Source organism: Pinus tabuliformis, chromosome 7 (genome assembly GCF_031772625.1).
Source record: "Pinus tabuliformis cultivar Carrire ecotype Pingquan chromosome 7, CPIR1, whole genome shotgun sequence".
NCBI classification, from domain to species: Eukaryota; Viridiplantae; Streptophyta; class Pinopsida; order Pinales; family Pinaceae; genus Pinus; species Pinus tabuliformis.
Window position 1 is genome coordinate 320,104,386 of NC_142293.1, and position 23,216 is coordinate 320,127,601.

The 23,216-nt window shown below is 37.6% G+C and overlaps 1 protein-coding gene across 5 annotated transcripts in view; it reads left to right on the forward strand.

The window, feature by feature from the left end:
* The first annotated feature begins 17,300 nt into the window (after window positions 1–17,300).
* The window catches only part of LOC149247221 (serine/threonine protein phosphatase 2A 55 kDa regulatory subunit B beta isoform-like), a 123,076-nt gene continuing 117,160 nt past the window's right edge, over window positions 17,301–23,216 (forward strand). For 2 of the 5 annotated variants that reach the window (XM_089458150.1, XM_089458153.1), the window contains exon 1: window positions 17,303–17,664. In XM_089458150.1, the coding sequence (XP_089314276.1) occupies window positions 17,571–17,664 (94 nt within the window). In that variant the 5' untranslated portion in view covers window positions 17,303–17,570. Of the gene's footprint in view, window positions 17,665–23,216 lie in introns of all 5 variants that reach the window. The other 3 variants (XM_089458154.1, XM_089458152.1, XM_089458151.1) reach the window with 3 other exon arrangements.

Here is a 23,216-nt window from a genome sequence, read left to right on the forward strand (position 1 = left end):
CTCATCAGGGCTGGATGAATCTTTCAAAAAAAATGGGGAGGTCCGGCCTAAGATGCCACAATTAGACCGCCATTTACAAGAGAGAAAAAACAAGGAAAATGCAAGAAACCAATCAAGGCCATTTAAAAAAAAAAAGTTGATATTGGGGTTTGATTTATACTGGGAAAATTTGGTCATATTAAGAAAAATGATGTTGGTAGGATGATGGGAGTTTTCATAATGAATGGAGTTCAGATTAAAGAATGGATACATAAAAAGTTGGGCTTCCCTTCTTGGATACATACCAAAGGTCACCATGATGCTTAATGGATGGTTCAGGTTTCATTTCTTAAAGGAAGAAGATGGAACCAAAATCGCAACATTACCCTAGGTTAAAGGGTGTGGATTCATGGTGCTCCGAAATTGGAAGCTTGGATTTGATCCCATGATGGAGGTGCCCATGAGAAAAATCATATGGGCCAAAATGCCCAACCTCCCTATTGAGTTATGGACGAAGGGAGAAATTCAGGAAATTTCCAGTAAAATTGGAAAATTATATTATGTGGACGAAGGTTGTGTGGGTCTACTAGATAAGAAATCATCATGGTTTCTAGTGGAAGTTGATCTTTCGGTTGGTTTACCTGTTGCAATTGATATTTACTGGGCTACCTTCTATATCTGACAACATGTTGACTATTGGGGAATCCCCTTTAGGTGCCTAGATTGTCACAAAACCAGGAATCTGTTGGTTAACTATCCTAATTGCCATGAGGGGAGAAGCTGGAGGATTAAAGAGCTTACCTTAGAAAGCAAGCAACAAGTAAGGATGGACTATGGAAACATCAATGATAGGTCCCCTCAAAGATTGATGGAGTTGGCAATGGAAAGTGACCCTTCTGATGTGAATCCCTCATGTTTGAAAATTGGGAAGGCCCATGAAACAATTATGGATGCAAAGCCCAACAACATGGCCAAAAGAGTCAAGGAAAAATCCACGAATAAACCTGCTCGGACCCCCACAAAGAGGAAGGGAAAAGAAATAAAAAAATCTGCCAATAAGTCGAGCAGACTCTCATTATTGTCTCCAATTTGCAATAGGAAAGACTATGATGTAAACATATCTCCAATTTCGGTTGATGTGGATTTACAGGCTCTAGTAGGAAATCCTGGACTAGGCCTAGAACCTATGCCAATAAAGAAAAACATCTTACAAAATGTGGAATCTATGGCTGGAGGGGGATCAAACAAATATGATCCCAATAGGAGGAAGATAAAAGGGATCAAATATAAAAATCTCACACTATGTGGTGAGATTGAGGTGAATCTAAACACTCGGTTCTCTGAAGCCATGGAGGAGACACAATACGCTCCATTTGATCCAGGCCCTTCCAATGAATCAAATGGATCAATGGAGGATACACTTTATCAGGACCTTAGAGCAACATATCTTGCTTCAAGCATTCCTCAATGAGGGCAATGTCCTTAAATATAAGATGTTTAGGATCGGCTGAAACCAAAATATCCTTAAAATACTATATAAAAACAAAAAGCATGCCCATAGTCTTGCTTCAAGAAACAATGTTGACTAAGGAGAATGCCCTCAATATACTGCTTAAGATATGTCCTTCATGGCTTGGCTGTGCCACAAACTTGCATGGAAATTCGGGCGGGTTCGCAACGATTTGGGATCCAACATTTTTCACTTTCCAAGCATATAGATCATGTGCAGGGATTATATTGATTGGTTAAGGTAGGGGAACAACACACAAATTTCATAGCTTGAACATCTATGCCCCATACAATAATCGTAAATCATTTTGGGAATTAGTTGACTCTACTGAGATACTGGACATCCATCTGATGATCATTTATGGGGATTTGAACTTCACATTCGAAGCGGGAGAGTGTTGGGGCCATAAGGTTAAATTGGACCCATTGGTGGGCTTCTTCAAAGAGATATTTAATCCAAAGGCACTCACAGACATTGCTTCTGTCCCTTTATGCTCGACCTAATGTAATGGTCGATCTGGGGAGGAGGGTATAGTGAAAAGGATCGATAGATTCTTTGTGGACTCACTTTCGTGTCAGAGGATGAAACAAATTCAATCTTGGACATTTTTCTTCGATGTCTATGATCATGATGCCATAATCCTAGAATGGCAAGAAGAGATGGAGCATCATAATTTACCCTTGAAATTCAATTCTATGTGGGTAAATGATCCAAACTTCCAGGAGTTGGTTCACCACTCATGGACCTCCCTGGTCTCTCAGACCATTAATAATCCTATATTTTTTATCAATGATAAACTCAAGAGGCTGAAATCAAAAGTCAGATTTTAGGTATATAATCATAGAAAAGTTCTCACGCAGGAGTTGTTATCAATTGAAAACAAAATATCTCTATTATTGGACCTGGTTTCCCATGGTTACTTTTCCGAGCAGCGACAACAGGCTATATTGAATCTAGTGATAAGGAAGGACAAAATTCTCAAATTACAGGGAGAGGAATGGCGAAGACCAAAATACAATTTTTTTTCACAAGGTTGCATCCAAAAGGAAACACTTAAACTCCATATGGGCTATAAAATACGAATCTGGGCACATCCTTACCTCAACCAAGGAAATAAAAGAGGAGGCACTTCAATTTTTCATAAAACAATTCATGGAAAGGGAGGGAGACAACATGATAGAAAAATTGGAGCTCGTCAACCTATTTCCAATGATGGTCAATGACGAGGATGTTACATTGATGGATGCTCCAATCTCGAAAGTGGAGTTACTTCAAACACTAAAGGAGATGACCAAGGACAAGATACCATGGCATAATGGTTGGCATGTTGATCTTTTCCTATATTTTTTCGAGTTGATGGGATTTGAGCTTGTCAGTATAGCGGAGGCAATTAGGTGCTTCGGACACATTCCAGGTGCAATAAATTCTACTTTCCTTACTTTAATTCTCCAAAAAGCAAACTCTTTGCATTTCTCTGACTATAGACTAATTTGCTTATGTTATTCAGTTTATAAAATGATGTCCAAGCTCCTTGCTAACAGAGTAAAAATTATTATTTCCCCACACATTTCGTTGGAGCAGTTTGGTTTCTTGTCTAATAGGAGGATTCAGGATGTTGTTGCTATAGCTCAAGGGTGCATTCACTTGGTTAAAACAAGTAAGTTAAAATATTGCCTTATGAAAATTGATCTCAACCGGGCATATGACTGTGTGGTTTGGAAGTTCCTCACCATGATTTTATACAAAATTGGGTTCCTGTATAGACATGTTCAATGGATCATGACTTGCATCACCATGACATCTATGGCGGCTCTAATCAATGGTGAGGCCACAAAATTTTTCAAAATCCACATGGGGCTTAGACAAGGTTGTGCGTTGTCACCCCTACTATTTATCCTTGTCATGGATGCCTTCAGTAGAAGGATCAAATCCATGAAGGAGGTTGGCTCTATTTCAGGCTGTGGGATCTCAAGAAATAACAAATTGTCTCACCTTATGTTCGTGGACGACGTCCTATGTGTAGGGGTAGCTAAAATCTCTGAGTGGGAGTACTTCTACAAGATATATGAGAATTTTGGTAAAGCTTATAGGCTGATCATTACCAAAGAAGAGACAAAATTAATTTATGATAAATGGGGAATTGATGGAGATACTTGAGATAGCCTCATTATTTGGGGTAAAAATTTGTCCTATGTCTGAGGGTTTTAAGTACTTGGGATGTTATTTAAAACCTTGCAAATATAATAATACTGGGACGGACTCGTCACAAGATTTGAAAAGAAGCTGACATGTTGGGACCATAAATGGTTAACCCTTGGGGGTAGGGTTATTATGATAAAGGTTGTATTACAAGGCATTCCTTTGTCTTGGATGCACCTATTCCATATTTCCCAATCAATCATACACAAAATTGATACTATAATTACTAGATTTCTTTGGTTTGGCGCCGATTCTAATAGAAAGATACACCTTATTCGATTAACTGCGATCTCAAGGCCGATTCAGATGGGTGGATGGGGCATTCTATATTCCAGAAGCTTCAACCTTGCTCTATTGACTATGAATATATGGAGGGTTTTCAATGAAAGGGGGCTTTGGTAGAGTATTATTTTTAGCAAATAAATACAATAATAGGGGCTGGAGGAGTGGGTAGCTGCAGGGGCACCGTCTAATTCTTGTGCATCGATAATCTGACGAAACCTAAGGTATGTGATCCCATGACTATGCAGTAATATCTGTTGGTTAGTGGGAGATGGTTAAAATATACATATTAGGTTGGACGCCATTAAAGGAATGGCCAAATGTCATTTCCTTTCAGCCCCAATTATCCAGATACTTAATCTACAAGGGATGAACACTCTTGCGAGTCTTTGGGAGGGCAATCAAATGCCATATGTTGCCCCTGCTTGGCCTCATGCTTGACAGATTGGTATTCTGTGTTTTTTGGAGGGATAATGGGAAGGCTATCGCAACCTCCTTTGTCAGGTTGGAATCACCTTTTCGCATCAACATGATCAATTGGTATGGGGCGGTCATATTGTGAATGGGAGGATTGTTGCGAAAGAAGTATATGCCTATATTACCTCGAACATCCAAACTTTATCCTATGTGGACTGCATTGCTCAATTATGGGGGTGGGACACCCTATTAAAGATCAAATGCTTCACATGGTTAGCTATTCATAACCACATTCTAACATGGGGCAATCTTCTCAAGAAGAGGTTTGTGGAGCCAAGCAGATGCTCGCTTTGCGGTGTGAATGTAGAGCACTGCAACCATCTATTCTTAAAATGTCCCTTTGCAGTTTTTATTTGGGAGGAGGTATCCACACTATCAGGGGTCAATGTTAACAGAGAATACTCCTCTATTACTGCTTGTATCATCTCTTAGGTACACTGAGTGAAAGCCTTCAGGACAGTCCCTCTATATGTCCTGTGGGGCATATGACAATCTAGAAATGATCATACTTTTTGTAGGAATTTACAGGGTAAGTTCCTCAGATAGAACACCAAAGGACACCGCTCACAAACATATCACAAATCAATACACCAGTATTCTTGACGTGGTTAAAACCCTCAAAGAGGGAAACAGTCCACAACGTGAGCCAACGCGACCACTTCAGGCAATTTATTGATAAAAGAAAGAAAATTTACATAAGATTCTCTCTTGAATGATCACCCTACAAATGACCCTCCATGCTCTTCAAATACAGATCGTGGACCAATCAGGGGTTAAGCCACGGATCAAGTGTTAGTAATACTGAGTAGAGAATGAACCGTCGGATCACTTCATGTCTAGAATATATCGTGACCGTCAGATTGTAAGTTAGAATTGTACATAGTAAAGAAACCCACTTTACCTAACTCTACACTAGACCAAGTTATACTTAACTATTTCCTATGTTTCAGAATATCCTAACATCCCCCCTTAAGAACAACTTGGGATAGGATTGAAGGATGTACAAATATGACACAATTGGAGAAGGAAGGAGGCATTGGAACCTATCCCCCCTTAGTGAAAACTTCCTTAACTCCAACCATAAATCGAAGTTTAGTAAACTTCACCTCGTGAGAGCCTTTGTAAAGATGTCTGCAACTTGATCATCGGTTGAACAATATTGCACTTCAAGAACATGGTCATGAATGAGCTTTTTGATGAAGTGCACGTGTAGTTCAATGTGTTTGTTTCCCTGATGTTGGACTGGATCTTTGCATAGTTGAATGGCACTTTGATTATCACACCAAAGTGTAGTCGGATGTTGCTGCTGAAAGCCAAACTCTGACAGGATCTAACGAAGCCACATGAATTCCTTACTAGCTTATACGGTGCCACGATACTTTGCTTCCGATGAAGAAAGTGAAATGGCACTTTGTTTCTTGCAAGCCCATGTAATAGGTCCAGAACCAAGAGTGAAGACATAACCTACAATAGACTTCCGATCATCAGGGTCACCAGCCCAATCGGAATTAGTGAAACCAGCCAATAGAGGAAATGTGTCTACATTGTAATGAATCCTAAACTAAATTGTACCTCGAACACAATGAAGTATTATTTTAGCTGCTTTCCAATGACTTTCATGTGGCTTTTGCATAAACCGAGCAATAAGGCCATCAACAAAGGAAAGGTCAACACAGGTATGGGTCAGATACAAAAGTTTTCCTACAAGATGACGGTATAAGGTAGCATCGACTTCAGGGGAAGTACAAGTGACTTGAAGTTTCGCTCCAGACTGAAAGGGAGAAGGGGATAACTTACAGTCTTCCATGTGAAAATGGTGTAGAAGATCACAGGCATACTTGGACTTGGAAAGGGAAATACCTTTCTTGGATTTCAAGACTTGAAGACCAAGAAAATAATGCAAGTGTCCTAAGTCTATCATTTCAAACTGTTTTTTAAGGTTGGACTTCACATGGTTTATGAGGTTGGGATCACTACCAGTAAGGTAAGATCATCAACATAAAGAACACGAATGATAAGAGACTTACCCACTTTCTTGGTGTAGACAGTGTTGTCAGAATGACACCTAGAAAAGCCAGTATCTAAAAGAAAGCTATCCATTTTGGCATACCAAGCCTGAGGGGCTTGCTTGAGACCATAAAGGGATTTCTTAAGCTGACATACAAGGTTGGAGTTTGTTTGTATAAATGCATGAGGTTCTTCCATGTAGATTTCTTCATGCAAGTCCCCATGCAAGAAGGCAGATTTAACATCCATCTAACGGACTTCCCATTTGAAAGAGGCAACGATGGAAAGAACGAGGCGGATACAGTTCATTTTGGCAACAGGGGAGAAGGTTTCAATATAGTCAATGCCTTCAACTTGTGAAAATCCCTTAGCAACAAGACGAGCTTTATGTTTATCAACTTTTCCATCTAGTCCATACTTGGTTTTGTAAAACCATTTGCATCTAACAAGTTTTCGTCCCTTTGGAAGAGGAACAAGATCTCATGTATCATTTGCCAATAATGAACGATATTCTTCATTCATAGCTGTGTCCCAATCTGGATGGCCTGAAGCTTCTACAAAGGTGTCAAGATCATAATTTGTTGAAGCTTGAGCCAGTAAAGAAGAGGCTCTATCGAACTAAGAACGTGTACGTCATTGATCTGTAGGATCACTTGCAAGAGCACCTACTGCATCCTGGGTATCACAGACCCATTTTGGAAGCTGAGGAGCTGAAGGAGGATCTTGAGAAGGTGGGGGAGGATTGTCATCCTCGTTGTCATCATCTGAAGAAGAAATATTTTCAGAAGTAGTAGGGATAGAGAGAGGTGGCACATCCACCGAACTAGGCTCGTAGGCCGATATATTTTCAGCAAACTTTACATCTCTCCTAATGGTAACATTTTTGGACTTAAATGGAATAAGTCTATATCCTTTAACATCTTCAAAATATCCAACAAAAATACATTTTTCACTCTCAGGTTCTAAGGCTTTATGTTTCTCATCTGGAATATGGGCCTATGCTTCACTTCCAAAAACACAAAAGTGACTGACATCTGGTTTAATTGAGCTCCATGCTTCTTTTGGAGTGATATTCTTTAAAACCATAGTAGGAGTGCGATTTACTATGTAATTTGCACAGTTAATTGCTTCTGCCCAAAAATTAAGACTAAGTCCTTTAGATTGAAGCATACAATTAACCATTTCCTTTAAGGTGTGATTCTTCCTTTCAGTTACACCATTTTGTTGTGGAGTATATGGAACAATATGTTGCATTTGAATTCCATGCTTAGTGCAAAAGTTGATCAATTTGTTGTTAACATATTCTTCGCCATTATCAGATCTTAGCTTAAGAATTTGATGTCCAAATTATTTTTCAACAAAGGCCTTAAAGGCCAAGAACATGTTAATACTTCACTCTTGAGTTTTAAGAAGTATACCCAAGTGCGTTTGGAGAAATCATCAATGAAAGTTAAGAAATACTTGTAGCCAGAGAATGAAACAACTGGAAGTGGACCACATAAATCACTATGCACAAGTTGTAAGGGGGTTGAGGCATGCCAAGATGCACGTTTTTCAAAACTGTCTTGATGATGTTTCCTAAGTACACATCTGGAACAAACACCATCTCTGCAAGATACCATAGGAAGACCTGCCACCATATTTTCTTTACACGGGTTTTGAAGGGAGCAATAGTTTAAGTGACCAAATCGCTCATGCCAAAGTTTGCTCACTTCATCATTATGAGCAACAAATACCAAGGGAAGAGTTGATGACCCAAAGTTGTTAAACTTATACAACCTTGTAGAATCATCAGCAATGGCAGTAGCTAAAATTTGTTTAGGATCCCTTAGGTCCTTAATTACAACATCGTGAGGTGAAAATTCAACGATTTTACCTGAATGAGTTATTTGATATACAAATAGAAGGTTGCAGGATAAGATTGGAACACATAATACATCATTAAATTGACCATTATCTAGATGAACAATTCCAGTCCCTACAACGCTAAGAGATCTATCATCACAAACATATATATTTTTGGTGTTACAATCATTTAAAGATGAAAACATGGCTTGTTTTTTGCCATGTGATAAGAAGCTCCAGAATCAACAAGCCACTCATGAGAATGAGAAGAATAAGATACACTTAGTGCATAACCAGACCGAGATGCTTGACAACCACATGCAGAAAGTGTTATTCCTGAAGATGAAGTTGAAGTTGAAGAGTGCTCCAAATGGATGTTATGCTTCTTCATTGTTGCTTCCATGGCTTCCATCTTCTTAAAGCATTTGGATTCTAAGTGGCCATCTTGATTACAAAAGTTGCAATGTCTATCAGTTTTATTCCCTTTGTTTTTATTTGCCTTATCGTTTTGTTGAATTGGTTTTTCATTTTGAGACTGAAATTGCTTAGGACCCTTGTTTGGTTTAGGACCATTCTTTTTAGGATACTGCTTCTTAGGATTCTTTGAATTTGGTTGTTGCTGGGTGGCTAAGGCTTTCTTAGAAGAGTTTCAAGATTAAGAAGACCACGAGGTAAGAGTTTTTCTTGTTCTCTTATTAAAGAATCACAAAAGGCATCAAAAGAGGGGGACTTGTAGTCTTGTCCTTGAGAAATAAAGGCTTCTCTAATAGAATGGAAGATGGAAACAAACACAGAGTATGCTGGTCCCAACTTAATAAGAATGGAATAGATAAGGCTTCCATCTTCTTTCTTAACCTTAACACATTCCAAGAGAAGTCTAAGGGTCTTGAACTTGGACAAAAAATCTTCAATGGAAGAAAAATTATTGGGGTCCAATGTAAGCAACTCATTTTCGAGTTGATGGGCTTTAATTTCATTTTTAATTCCAAAAACTTTAGTCAGTTATTTCATTGCTTCATTAGGGGTATCAAGTTTTGCGATATGGAATCTAAGGTCTGGAGAAATAAACATCCCTATCAACCCACGTGCTTGATCTTGCCTATTTTCCCATTTCGCCGCCTTATCTTCATTTTAGGTTTAGTTTCTTGGCCCGAGGCTATTTTGTAAATACCTTTATTTCTAAGTGAATCCGCAATGTAGGACCACCATTGAAAGTAGTTGGTGCTGTCAAGAATAACTTGGCATGGACTATCCATTTTAACAGAAACTGAAGCTGTAGATGCTGAAACTAAGTGTTCCAATGGGAAGATCTTGAAAAATTAGGCCGATTAAAAAGAACAGCTTCCGAATGAAGAAATTACGACTTTTTGAAGAAAAGTTGTTGAAGATGCCGACGAAGTGTGTGAATGTGCGGAAGTGAATAATAATGTTATATTTAAAAAAAAAATCCCCCCCCTTTCCAAACTTAATCTAATTAGTTCACTTTAAAAAGATTTTATGTGACCCACTTTTATAAATAAGTGAAAGTCACTTTTACAATGGTACTTTATGAGCTACTCACTAAATTGTAACTTAAATAAAAGATAAAGAGACTTTAGAATTATAAGTGACTCACTTTTTATAATGGGTGAGAACGTTTTTACATAAAGTAACTTAAAAACATAAGTTACATGTGCTTTTTGAAAAAGTAACTCAACAAAAGGAAAAACTTGAACCCAATACCTCTATTCCCATAAAGTAACTTTGGACCAAGTGAGCTCGTTTAAAAGGTTAATAATTTTTGGAAAAAAGGAAGGGTTTTTTTTTTTTTTTAGTCACTGAAGCTTTGGGGTGCGTGCTTACTTAAAAAAGCTCTTTTTTGCCTACAAAACAAAAAACCACATAACCCAACACGGACATGCAAAAAAACCAAACCTTACGGCTTGAAGTTAGCTTTCGCCGGAAACTAAATATTTTTCTTCTATGTTTCCGATTTTATGAGATCACACTAAGGCGTGGCGGAAAGAGCATACACATGAGAAAAATCCTTCCTTTCTGTTTCTGATTTGCCCAGATTGCATAGAGTCGCGAGGCAAAGAGCATATGCAGAAATGAAAGGTATAGATCCGGTAATAAAAAACATAGAACTAAATAAATCGAAATAAGCAGAGAGATGAATAACTAAAACTGCAAATAAAGACTGTATACTTCGAGATCTTAAAAATGACGTAACTAGAGTTACCAGAAACCTTTTTGCGTGAAACGAGAGGGGTTCCTCACTGGAACATATGCTCCTAACACAATAGAGCATTCCTCTCAGCCCGAAAGCAGTTAGAAACAGTAGATCTATGAAACGATAGTCAGATGCAGTTGTACTGGCTTCGGATTTGGATCACCAATGGATGCGGCCCTCAAATAGCTCTGATACCATGTAGGAATTTACAGGGTAAGTTCCTCAAATAGAACACCAAAGGACACTGCTCACAAATAGATCACAAATCAATACACTAATATTCTTGACGTGGTTAAAACCCTCAAAGAGGGAAACAATCCACGACCTGAGCCAACGCGACCACTTCAGACAATTTATTGATAAAAGAAATAAAATTTACATAAGCTTGTCTCATGAATGGTCACCTTGCAAATGACCCTCTATGCTCTTTAAATAGAGATCATGGACCAATCGGGTGTTAAGCCACAGATCAAGTGTTGGTAATACCAAGGAGAGAATGAACTGTCGGATCACTTAATGTCTAGAACATATCGTGACCGTCAGATTGTAAGTTACAAATGTACATAGTAAAGAAACAACTTTACCTAACTCTACATTAGACCAAGTTATACTTAACTATTTGCTATGTGTTAGAATATCCTAACACTTTTGAACGAAAATCCCCTGATGTTAAGATCGATTCTTGAAGATTGTTGCATATTTTCGGGAAATTGGCCCTTGGGTTCCCAATGCCACTTCTCGGTCTACTACTCTTGTAGATTTGACTGGAATCTACCTAATTTTCTCATTTGATGGGGCTTCCTCAGGTGGAAGATGCAGATGTGGAGTTTCTCTCCAAATTGACCCCTATTTGCAATATCATTATTATTGGTTTGGAGGTTATGGGGACAACTGCATGGCTGAAATGATCACATTATAGGGAGTTCTACAATGTATATCGTGGGTCAGCGTTGAAAAAATTTTGATAGTTGGGGATTCACTTTCTATGATTCAATGGATCCAAAGGCGAATGCGTTGGAGGTCCCTACACTTTGCAATTGGATGCAACCAATTTGGGATTTAAAGGCCTCAATCTATGGCATTACTTTTCAGCATGTATACAAAAAAGAAAACATTGACGCCGATGCTCTCTCCAAGCGAGGACTATCCCTCCTTACTGGACATATGTTTTCTGAACAACTTATCGAAGGAATGTTCTGTGGTCAGGGTACTTTCAAGATCTAATCTATGTTTCCTTGGCAACAATTTTTTTTTGCATTCTCTGCAATTTCGGTTCCTGTCCTCTTCTTTCTGCCTCGTTTTATCTATGACAATTTGGTTTTGTAGTTCCTCCCATGTGTTGGGATCCTATGCTTGTTGTTTATGAGAAAGAAAGGGGTTTTTGTCCTTTTCTTTTTGACATTTTTGTAGTCCAGGATTGCTGTAGGACAACATAATAGTATGCAATTATGATTTTGATCCATGTCTATGTAAAACCTTCCTTGATTAATGAAGGTATGTTCCATTTTTTTCTTTTGAAAAAAAATTACCCCTCTCCTCTAGCCACCACTCTTAGAGTGTAGTTTTATAATTATTTAATATAAAAGAATTAATACATGACATAAAGTTTAATGATTAAAAATTTTACACTTTAAATTTCTTAATCATTTTTAATATTTAATAAATCTAGATTTAAAATAAATATACACTAACAAATATTATATAAAGATAATTTATATAAAAGTTTGTATTAATAATAAACACTAACATTGCAAATTACTTATAATAAATGTAAATATAATTTTTTATAAAAAATTAACATTGTACATTAATGTGATACATCTTTCCATAAACACAATTACTTTATATAGTAAGAAAATGTAAATCTTTCCTAAAAGAAAGACAATTATTAAATAAATGTACAACTCCTTAAATATTATAATTTTTGTTTTGTCGGTGAGGGAAATTTCATTATATTATCAAGAGAAACAACATACATTCTGATGGTCTTCAACTCTCCTCGCTTCACTCTGACTGAATTTGTTAGTGAGGAGAGCCAGACAAAAGCTTAAATGACATGTCCATGTCTTACATATGTCCCAAGTGTTGGCATTATGAGACAAGTGTTGTCCTTGATGGAAAATCACACAGATGATAAATTATAGTGCAACAAAGTTATTTCAAGTTCATGCACTTTCATGTAGAGAAAAGTTTCTTTCATGTAGAGAAAAGTTCACGCACTTTCATGCAGAGAAAAGTTTCTTTCATGTAGAGAAAAGTTCACGCACTTTCATGCAGAGAAAAGTTTCTTTCATGTAGAGAAAAGTTCACGCGCTTTCATGTAGAGAAAAGTTCCTTTCATGAAGAGAAAAGTTCACGCACTTTCATGCAGAGAAAAGTTCTTTTCATGCAGAGAAAAGTTCACGCACTTTCATGGTTGGTTCATGGTATTAGTCTGACAGTTTTTGATCCTATGGTTTTGGTCCGTGGTATTGCATCCAAAAGTGTTGATCCCAAGTATTGGGTCCATGGTATTGAATTGTTATGGTTTTTGGTCCGTGGTATTGTGAAAGGCCTAAGGCTATAAAAGAGGAAGGAGATCATTTGGCAAGGCATCTTCTGATTAATTGAATATCTGATAAAGTGCTAGATCTAGAATACGGTGATTGGGTTATGGTGAAGATCTAGATCTGAATAAAGAAGGAACCTGAGCGCAAGGAGAAGGATAAGTTCTATTGATGGGTCAAAATCTTAAGGCTTGAATAGTGGTATCTCTATATGATTTTGATCTGTGATATGTGGTGCACGCTTGATCTATAAATATGATAATCTGGGATAACTAATATCTGAATGTTTGAAATAATGAATTTATAGATCTATACGCAGGTTTCTGTTGGTGAAGTTGCGGACTTTACTTTAAATATGTTTTAGCTGTTTTTATCTATTACTGCGGTGTTCAAGGTTCTGATTAGATATCTGGTTGCTGTGTGTTGAGAAAGTATTAATTCAGTTTATGCACAAGGAAGTTGGTTGATTGCAGATCTATTTGATACTTGATGGATCGGGATCTTAAGGATTGGAATGTTTATCATTATCTGGTTTGATAGACTAGATCTGAATTATTGACGTATGTTTTATGAATGGTATGATCAGGGTATGTCTGATGTATGGAACAACTGCAAAGTTATAAGGAAATATTTGCAGATCTGTATGCGGGTTGGCTTTGGTGAAAGCATTGATTCAGTATTGGGTAATTCAAAGATTGATGATGCTAGTATTGATTGATTATGAGCTTCAATGATATTAATGGGTCCAGTATGAAAATTGGATGAAACATGGCCTTTCAGATATGATGTTGTGCTTCAGTGTATCCAGTATGAAAATTGATGAAACGTGGTACCTGGAGGAAGAAAGAGAAGGTTGTAGCATTCGGTAGGTCAGCACCTACGTACTAGTACATCAGCTAGTACAAGAGCCAAGGGGGTGGTAGCTCCCTTCTAGTAGCAGCTGGAAAACAAGTAAAGGTTGGAGCATCTCAGCAGGTAGCACCCTGCGCAAAGGAGGTTGTAGCTCCCTTCCAGGAGAGTCTGGAGAACGAGAGAAGGTTGCAGCCTTCTGCAGGTAGAAGCCTGTGTACTGGTATAAGTCTGCACTAGTACAGAACTATTGCAAAAGGTATTTCTTATTAAAGAAGATTGAGACGACTTGCAGCAGGTGGTTTTCACCCACATTGGGTTTCCACCTTACATCATGGTGTTCATGTGTGCTTCTTGTGTGTGATGATCTGTTCTATTTTACTGCTCCGGTTCACTGCTCATATGGTTAATAATGTTCTGATGCACTCATTAGAGATCAACTAACTGAATCATATGTTTAATTGATATATACTTGTTGCATCACATAAGAATCTTAATATGGAAAGAGAAAAAGTTATATTGACCTGATAATACTGATCCACCCCCCCTCTCAGTATTATTTCCAACACCAAGGACAAAATGTCCAGATTGCCCAAAACAAATACAAAAATAGAAAACATCCTGCAATTTTCATACCAATGAGGAGGATTTAGAGCTTGATTGCTCGGAGGTGCTAGAGGGTCGTGACCTTCATGGACATGCTAGTCGATATGCGTTAGACAAGCCTCAATCTCATCCATTCTCTCATTGTTGCGTCACTGGCTGCGTCTCACAAAAGCCAACCACTCAAGAATATCTCGCTAGTTGTACTGAACATTGTTGATGTAAGCTAAGATCTCATTCTGGTCATCATACCTCTGTTGGCGGATGATGTCTAGGTTGGCATGAATATCTAACAGTTGATCAACTATTGTTCCAAGTGAGGGAGGTTATTTTACGCGGCCCAGAGACTGGGTCGAGACATGCGCTACCTCACCTTTCATATCCACACCTCCCACCTCGTCCTCATTTTGCTCCCCCACTCGATGAGACCGAGCACCATGCTGGCCATGAAAGATGCCACCTTGTTGGACACGCCCATGTTGGCGTATCATCTCTTCTGCCTGTAGTTAATGGACTTTGCACCAAGGCCTCACAACAAGGGGTTTACCCCACCAATTGACCACCCTACTCAAAAGCACATTGTATTGCTCATGCTCTGGCCCTAGCAAAAAAACAGGCTCTCCCCAAGAGATGAGACGAGCCCAGAAACCTCGGTAACAGAAATATTGACATCACAGGATACAAATAAAACATGGTGCAATAATACCTCTAAGCGAAGGACCATCATCAGCTTCGTTTGTTGCTACCCAACCCCACTCTAGACACACACACCTTGAACGGCCAGGTGCCCAACAAGCCCCAAAATACCAACCATACTGGGTTAAGAGAAATTGCCCCATTACTACATCTTCCTCAGAAACTTGTAGGATTCCCTCTCGCTTGGACTATCCACCAACGGACCATAGGTTCAAACCCCACTACTCACACTGCCTCCAGAGGCACACCAGTAAAACAACGTGCTTCTCAAGTCAGTCACCACCTCAGCAGAGAACTCCTCAAATATTATATTAATAATAATAACTTAATTTATTTTTTTAAATTAAGAATTTTAAATATTTTTATTTTTTTGGGAAATATTATTTATCTATTATTATAACTTATTACAAAACTCATGTTTTTAATTAGAAGTTTTTTTAGTAAATTGAAAAACTCAATTTTTTTTTAATAAATATTTTCGCCCATTGAATTTTCAAAATATGAATACATTTAAGTAATTTGAATTTTCAAAATATGAATGAAGTAAATTTTCTTTAAAAAATAATTTATAATTTAATGAGGATTATTATTTCTAATTATTAATAAATGTAATTTCTCAATGGTTTATAAGGGAGTAAATTTGAATTTTAATGGATGTATCTAGATTTTAGGTTGTTAAATACTTGGTTAGTAAAAAGAAAAAAAATCTTAATTATTTAGAATTAATTTTAAATTTTATTCTAAGAAAAAATAATTGAAGTAAACTAAACAACTATTTTCAAAAAAAAAAAATATCCTTTATAATCATCATTAAAATTATCTACAATAACATCATATATTTCTAATAACATTTAACTATAATAGCATAAATAAATCATACTACTCACTTTAATTTCAATTTCACTTCCTTTAATACTATAAATTAATAACTTTTTTGTTCATTGTAGAAAAATAGTAACCTTTTATTAAGATATATAAAAAGTTACATGAGTACATGCTTGAAGCATTTCACTCTTGGTGCTTTAAGAAGATAAACCCCTAGCCCAAATAGTCACAAAAAAATTAAGTCTATCCAGTAGTCATAAAAGAGCTAGTAGTCTAATCTATACATATGACCAGAGTAGTGCCTTCTGCAATAATATATAAATAATTTGCAACCTAAAAGATATGTCCAAAAAACAAAAAGAAACATAGATGAACATGTAATATGCATATCATCAGATGCCCAAAAAAGACCGGTGCTTACTTACCCTTGGATTTACTAATATGCCAAAAGATCTGATGTGTCTAACAACCTCTTTAGATTAGGTGTCTAAGACTTTCCATGTATATATGGCAACAAGAAAAAAGTCAAAAGATAATTTTAGTTGAACATTTTTTCTAAAATAAGCCATAAAATATGATTGTGGCATCTCTCAACAATATTGAACCAATTTATCACATTTAAAAAATCTCCAAAAATTTATAAAAATTGCATCTCATCTCCACACCCTAACACAAAAGTAATTTAAAATTAAAAAATAAAATCTTTGCAAAATTATTTATCCCCTTCTCAAACCTATTTTTGATTTTAAATAATAAACTTGGTTGAAGTAAAAAACCAGCCCTCCACCCCCACCTTCCTCATTGAGGGCATGCTCAATAAAAATAGCCCCAAACAATTTCAAAGTTTATATCCTCAACCACTACCACCTCAGGAACTCAACTTGATTCCTTAGGGACATTAGAGAAATAAATTAGTAAAGATACTAAACATTTATTTCGATTTAACCTTTTATCTATTTTCTTTTACCCATTAACTTAACTTTACATAAATTATTCATTACACATTTATAAAATTAAATTAAAATATATAATTTTTTGAAGCATATAATTAAAAAATATAAAGTTTCAATGGAATGAAAGTACACCACATACTTTTTCTATGCTTACAGAAAAAAACAAACAGGAAAAACAGAGGCAGATCTAGATAGTAGAAAATCTACAAGCTGCCCGGGTTTGCGCGGGCAGCGGTCCTTGGATTTTACCATTCTTCGCTTAAATTTCATAAAACTTCGTTATTTACTTGCCTTGTACGTTTATTATCTCTCTAATTCCTTCATCCTTTATTATTATTTTTATATTTTTCCTTTTTTTCTTTTTCCGTCCGTCCTCGCCGCTGCGACCCCTGTATCTCGAACTACATGGCCCAGCCCTGTGACTGGTGATCGGAGCCACCATCAGCATCATGAGAGGCTTATTTATCCAGAGAACCATCGCAGAAATCTGCTTCCATGTGACCAGGGGTCGCGGATAGCAATACGCCGACACCACCGCCCAACAGTACTAATCATAATTAGCCATTCTCTGTTGAGTATCAGCAGTGATGATCCCGGGCGGGGGAGGAGGAGGAGCTTCCCTCGAGTGGAAGTTCTCGCAGGTTTTCGGCGAGCGAGCGGCGGGAGAAGAGATTCAAGAGGGTAAGGAAACAAATACCGTTAAATTTAATTTTAATTGCTCTCAGCTGTGTCCATTTACACCCTCTGTTCCCGCTTACTCAGCTGATAAATACCTCGGGGGTTTGATTAATGAAGGTCAAGCTTCAGGTTATCGGGTAGAGCTCGCCAAGAGTAAATTGACCAAAATTTATCAGATGAAAGCTGTTAATGGCTTTGTTAGCTTACTGCATTTGAAGATTTTTGCACTTTAAGTCGAACCTAGTACTTGATATTTAATATGCTGGAAAACTAATTTTATTAACATTGGGGAGGCGGGTTACTGCAAAGTGTGCCTGACTGTAAGGTCCGGTTCTGTTCTTTTCACGGTAGTTTTATTTTTGGGAAGAAAATGTTTCCTATAATATTTACATACAGGGCATACTGAAAAAAATAGCATTAGGTTTACCTCCCAGTGTCATCGGTTCAATTCTCATGGAGTTATTACCCGCTTGCCCAGTCGGGGCCTCGGCCTTGGTGGCCAGTGAATGCACTGGTTCACTTTATGAAATTGTTGAATTGAAGATCGAGTTATGGTGGATTAAGACTTGTATTGTCTATCGGACCTCGTTGCAGTGTGTTAACAGTGTAAGTCTGTGATCTTAGAGTATATGATATTAAGTTGCCGAAGATCGCTGTTAGGTTTTTTTTGTTAAGGATCCATATCTATGTGTAAGTGGTTTTGACTTTTGAGTTGTTTATTTCAATGAAACTCTGTTTTGAACAACTGTTGCAGTGTAGGATTGTTGCTGGCTACGGTGGTCCAGAGACCACGTCCTCTACTATCTTGATCCATCCCGTGCAGAAACTCTTCAGAAATTATTCTATGTATATATTTTTTGTTTGTTTATTAGAAATTACTTCAAAAGACACTTCCGGAGTTTGGTGGCTGCACTGCATATCAGAGACTTCCATCGATTTAGGGGCCCGGTCTGAGGGGTACATATTTTAGAAAGTTTTGGAGGACCTGCGCCTGGTCTCTCCTGTTTTTTACATGTCTTTCATGTTGGGGCATACCATTGTTGTGAAAATTAGACTTGCAAGGGTCTGGGAAATGAAGATTGGAAAAAATATCTGGACCAAATCGAAAAAGCGCTAAGGAGTCGCAGAGCAATAAAAATTACAGAAATTTCATATTTTTCTCGACTAAATCAGCAAGCAAATAAGGGCAAAAATGCATAAATTTGATCGATATTGACAAGCACAAAATGGAAAAACGAGGGAATAATTTGCTTTTGGAACGATGCTGACGCTTGACTATTAATGTTTTGCTAAAAACTTCGGAGTTTCCACAATATTTTGAAAAACTTGGTGAGTTTTACAGCAGGTTGATTTTCAGGTGATTTTTTCCGCCAATTTCTCAGACAGAGATTGACTGGCTGATTAAACGCCAATTTTTACCACACTAAGGCTGAGGATGGTGAGAAGGGAACCCTGGTGGATGGCTTAGTAGTGCATTGGCCTGACTAGTGATCCAAAACTCTTTTACTTGGCGAGTTTTACAGCAGGCTGATTTTTGGGTGATTTTTTCCGCCGATTTCCTAGAAAGAGATTGACTGGCTGATTAAACGCTAATTTTTGCCACACTAAGGCTGAACATGGCGAGAAGGGAACCCTGATGGATGGCTTAACAGTGCATTGACCTGACTAGTGATCCGAAACCCTGTTAGCAGTATATTTATTTATATTCTTTTCCTCTCTGTTTTGACTCCTGGTTTTCCAATACTTTTTTTGTTCAGATGCTTCTTGAGCGGTAGGAATTGTACCTGGCTTGACTTGCGAACAGTATTCTTGGCTAAGCAATTGTGACTGTGGGGTTTCTATTCCATTAAAGTCACCCAGGGATTGCACCTGGCTCCATCTACTTTGAGGCAGCTCCTTACAGAGCTGGTTCAGCCCATGAGGGATAAGCAAAAATCTGTCCTGAGCGGAAGCGCACCAGTCCATTAAAGGCAATCATGTACAGAGGATTGAACCTGGGTGGGGTGGCAATCAACAATCTGCGTTTACCACCCAAGCTGACCCCCATTGACAGTTTTTTGAACTGCAAAAAAATTGTTGATTCTCAAGTTGCCAGGGTACATGGCTATGGAAATGCCACATTTTGAAATTAGGGCATGGGAGTTGCAAGTGCTTCTCATACAATTTTTTTTATATATATGAAAAAAATGAAATTAGCAAAAAAGGCTGAGATATATGTGAGTCAGAAAAAAATAAAACATGAAATAGTATGATTTTTTCACGAATGATGTGGAAATTGCAATTAAGAAGAGTGAAAGTGAAAATCTAAACCTGAAAATGAGCACTAACTGAGAAAACCAAAAATCTGAATACAGCTGTAAACCGAGGAATTATTTTGTTATATATGTACTGCTGGCTACCACTAACAAATCCCTGTAAAAGGATTAGACTCTTAGAATATAACATTCTGGACATATTCATGTAATAGATCACAGGGCATGAAAATGCAAATTGACACAGATTAGGCCTTAAATAGAGAATACTAGGCATGTCACTAGATCATAAAATCATAATTTTGGATTTTTTTCAAGGGGACATTTTCTCGAGCTTGGTTGGGGGCGGTTTCTTGCACTCAGGATGTGAGACACATCCCTTGGGATAGGGAGGGTGCTTTCCTGCACTCAAGATGTGAGACACATTCCTTGGGATAGGGAGAGGGCTTTCTTGAACTCGAGATGTGAAACACTTCCCTTGGGATGGGGAGATGCCTCCCCTGGTGACATAGAGTAACTGAGCAAATGTGATAGAGAGTGAAAAGGAAATGTTGCCAGCAAGCAATCTGTCCATTTTTGTGACTATGCCATGAAGCAATACAAGTATGGTAGAGAGAAGTACCCAACCAACCCTTATAACGGTACCAAAAACCCACCGAAATGTGTATGAAAAGGTTAGGAAATGTCCCGAGCCATACTGTACGATGTTTCATCATTTGGAAACTCCATATACTATGGCTTAGGGCATTTCTAGTCCATTTTGGCATGAAATTTCCACATTTTGGTGTGATTTAAAGTTGTTTGGGCCCTGCCAAGTGCTTATGAGGGGCATAAGAAGTCCAAAATCCCTAATCTATGGAAATTGAAGACAAATTAACCTCTAATTCGTTCAGACTTAATAAATTTTTATATTCACTTGGAAAGAAATAGAGATCCTCTAAAAATCTTAACAGCCTCTCTTTTTCTGTAAGAAACCTCTTCCATGAACCTGTATTGTGTTTCATAGAGGTGAAGAGTATTCAAGTGGGTTTCATAAACACCGGGTTGTGGGTCCAGAATGCTCAGCCTTGGAACTTTCTTTTGCTGCTCTGACATTGGTGATGGTGCAGGTGGAAGTGGAGCTCCCTCTTTTTCCAATCGACTCTCATTCTGCAGAACAGGCATCTTGTTCTACTTTTATTGATGACAATGAATTTTGAGATGGATATGCATTAGGCTTTACCTCATGTTTTATTTTGGCACATATAGCCTCACATGTAAAGGCTGATTTTAGATGTATAGCCTCTTCTATAAAGGTTAATTTTGAAATTTGGATGTATAGCTTTTTGTTTTTTTGTTATTTTTGGTTTCCAAGAAAAAAAGCACATTTTTTTATTTCAAATAAGAATGCTAAACACCTTCTTCATATGCAGGTGTCATTTTACAAAACTCTGAAGATATTCAGTGACATATCTCAGAAATTTCATAATAACTGTAAAAAGTTCACTATCACTATACTATCCTAAAACAACTGTTTTAAATTCAACATTCCAAAATTCTAAAATAAATAGTTTGCAAAGAATCGATATGGTTCTAAAGGTACAGTCTTCTAGCTTATAAGCTACAAAGTGTTGCATATTATCTCATAACCTCTGACAAAATACAATAATAAACACTACTAGATAATCAGCAAGACCACTAAACAGAGTGCCGGGACTCACCTACAACTCAATCCAGGTACTCCTGCAGAAATAATTGATCAGCTCTCAAAAGAAGACCCTCCTTGGATAATGTGTCTGTCTTAGAATTGAACACTCTGTATACATGAATAAAAGTGATCTTAGTGATTTGCTGAGTATTCTCCTTTAGTTGCTCTGCCAACACCTTTAAAGTAATACTGTGTATTGCTCGTTCATTGCCTATTTACTTAATCACCGTCATCGAGTCCTTATATACTGTTAAGGAGTGAGCCTCCTCTTCCAGTGCCAGCTTCAAAAGAGATTGAGCAGCCATAAACTCAGTCAAATTATTCATCCCGTTGCACAGATTGGCTTTGAATTTGTAATGGTGATTCTCAGAGAGAGATATAATGAGCCTCCACTATTGCTGATGTTTTGGCATACCCCATGAAAATATCTCCAAGGGATAGACTCGAAAATTATTGTCACTAATCTGTCTGGTGATAGGCGCTTTTATGGCCATTCAACAATATTTAAGTATTGCACAAATTTGTGCATAGACTTGGAATGTTTGCAACTGTCTTTCCTCTAATAGCAAAGCATTATGAGCTAACCAGATTCCCCAAATAGTCAGGAAAGGGAGGGCTCTGTAATCTTTCAGGCCTGATTTTGAAACCACCATTTGTAGCAAACATCAAGATTGTTACGCTGCCATATATTTGAGATGCTAATCCACTGATCTAGATCTTTCCAGACATGCTGGGCAAATTAGCACTGAATAAATAAATGTGAGATATGTTTCTGAGCCCTCTTACACAGAATACAAATGCTTGATCCATGTTTGTTCCTTTCTGTACTTATTCGCAGGCATGGGCTCTATTCCTCAGTACTAACCACACGAAAACGTTTGTCTTCTTTGGAAATTTGACTTGCCAAATTTTGGACCACCACCAGCATCTCTCCTGTGTCACTGGTTCCTGCATAGGTCTGTACCCTAGTCCGGCTGTATAATACTCAGCTACCTTAACTTTAACCCGCACCACTGCATCTTAATCTCCACACAGCTTGACGTGAGTCCGTCTGTATAATACTCAGCTACCTTAACTTTAACCCAAACCACTGCATCTTAATCTCCACACAGCTTGACGTGACTTCTCTTTAACTCATCTAGAAATCCCTTAAAGAATCTGCCTTCTCCCCCTCTGCTGTCTTCCATCGTTGGAGCCAAATATCAGCGATCAGAGGATCAGCTATCTGATTCAAAGTAAAATGCCCCAAGTTTCTGTACTGCCTCATCTATAAAAAATGCCTTTGAATTTGTGTATAATGTAATAATCTATGGGAGTTAAAACTTAATATAGACACGTTCCCTTCTAAAATGCCATTTTTGTGTATCATTCTTGTTTTCTGGTAATATATATATATATATATATATATATATACCAGAAAACAAGAATGATACACAAATATATATATTTATTAATTTGTATTTTTATATACTGTGTTTCCACTGATGTACCCGTTTTGCCAGGGTGGGGAAGGGGGGAAGCTGGTGTCACATTGCTAGGCATTCCTGTTTTTGAAACTTGTACCTGTTTCCAAGATTGGGGATTGGCATCCCAAACCCTGCTTTCAGTCTGTAAAA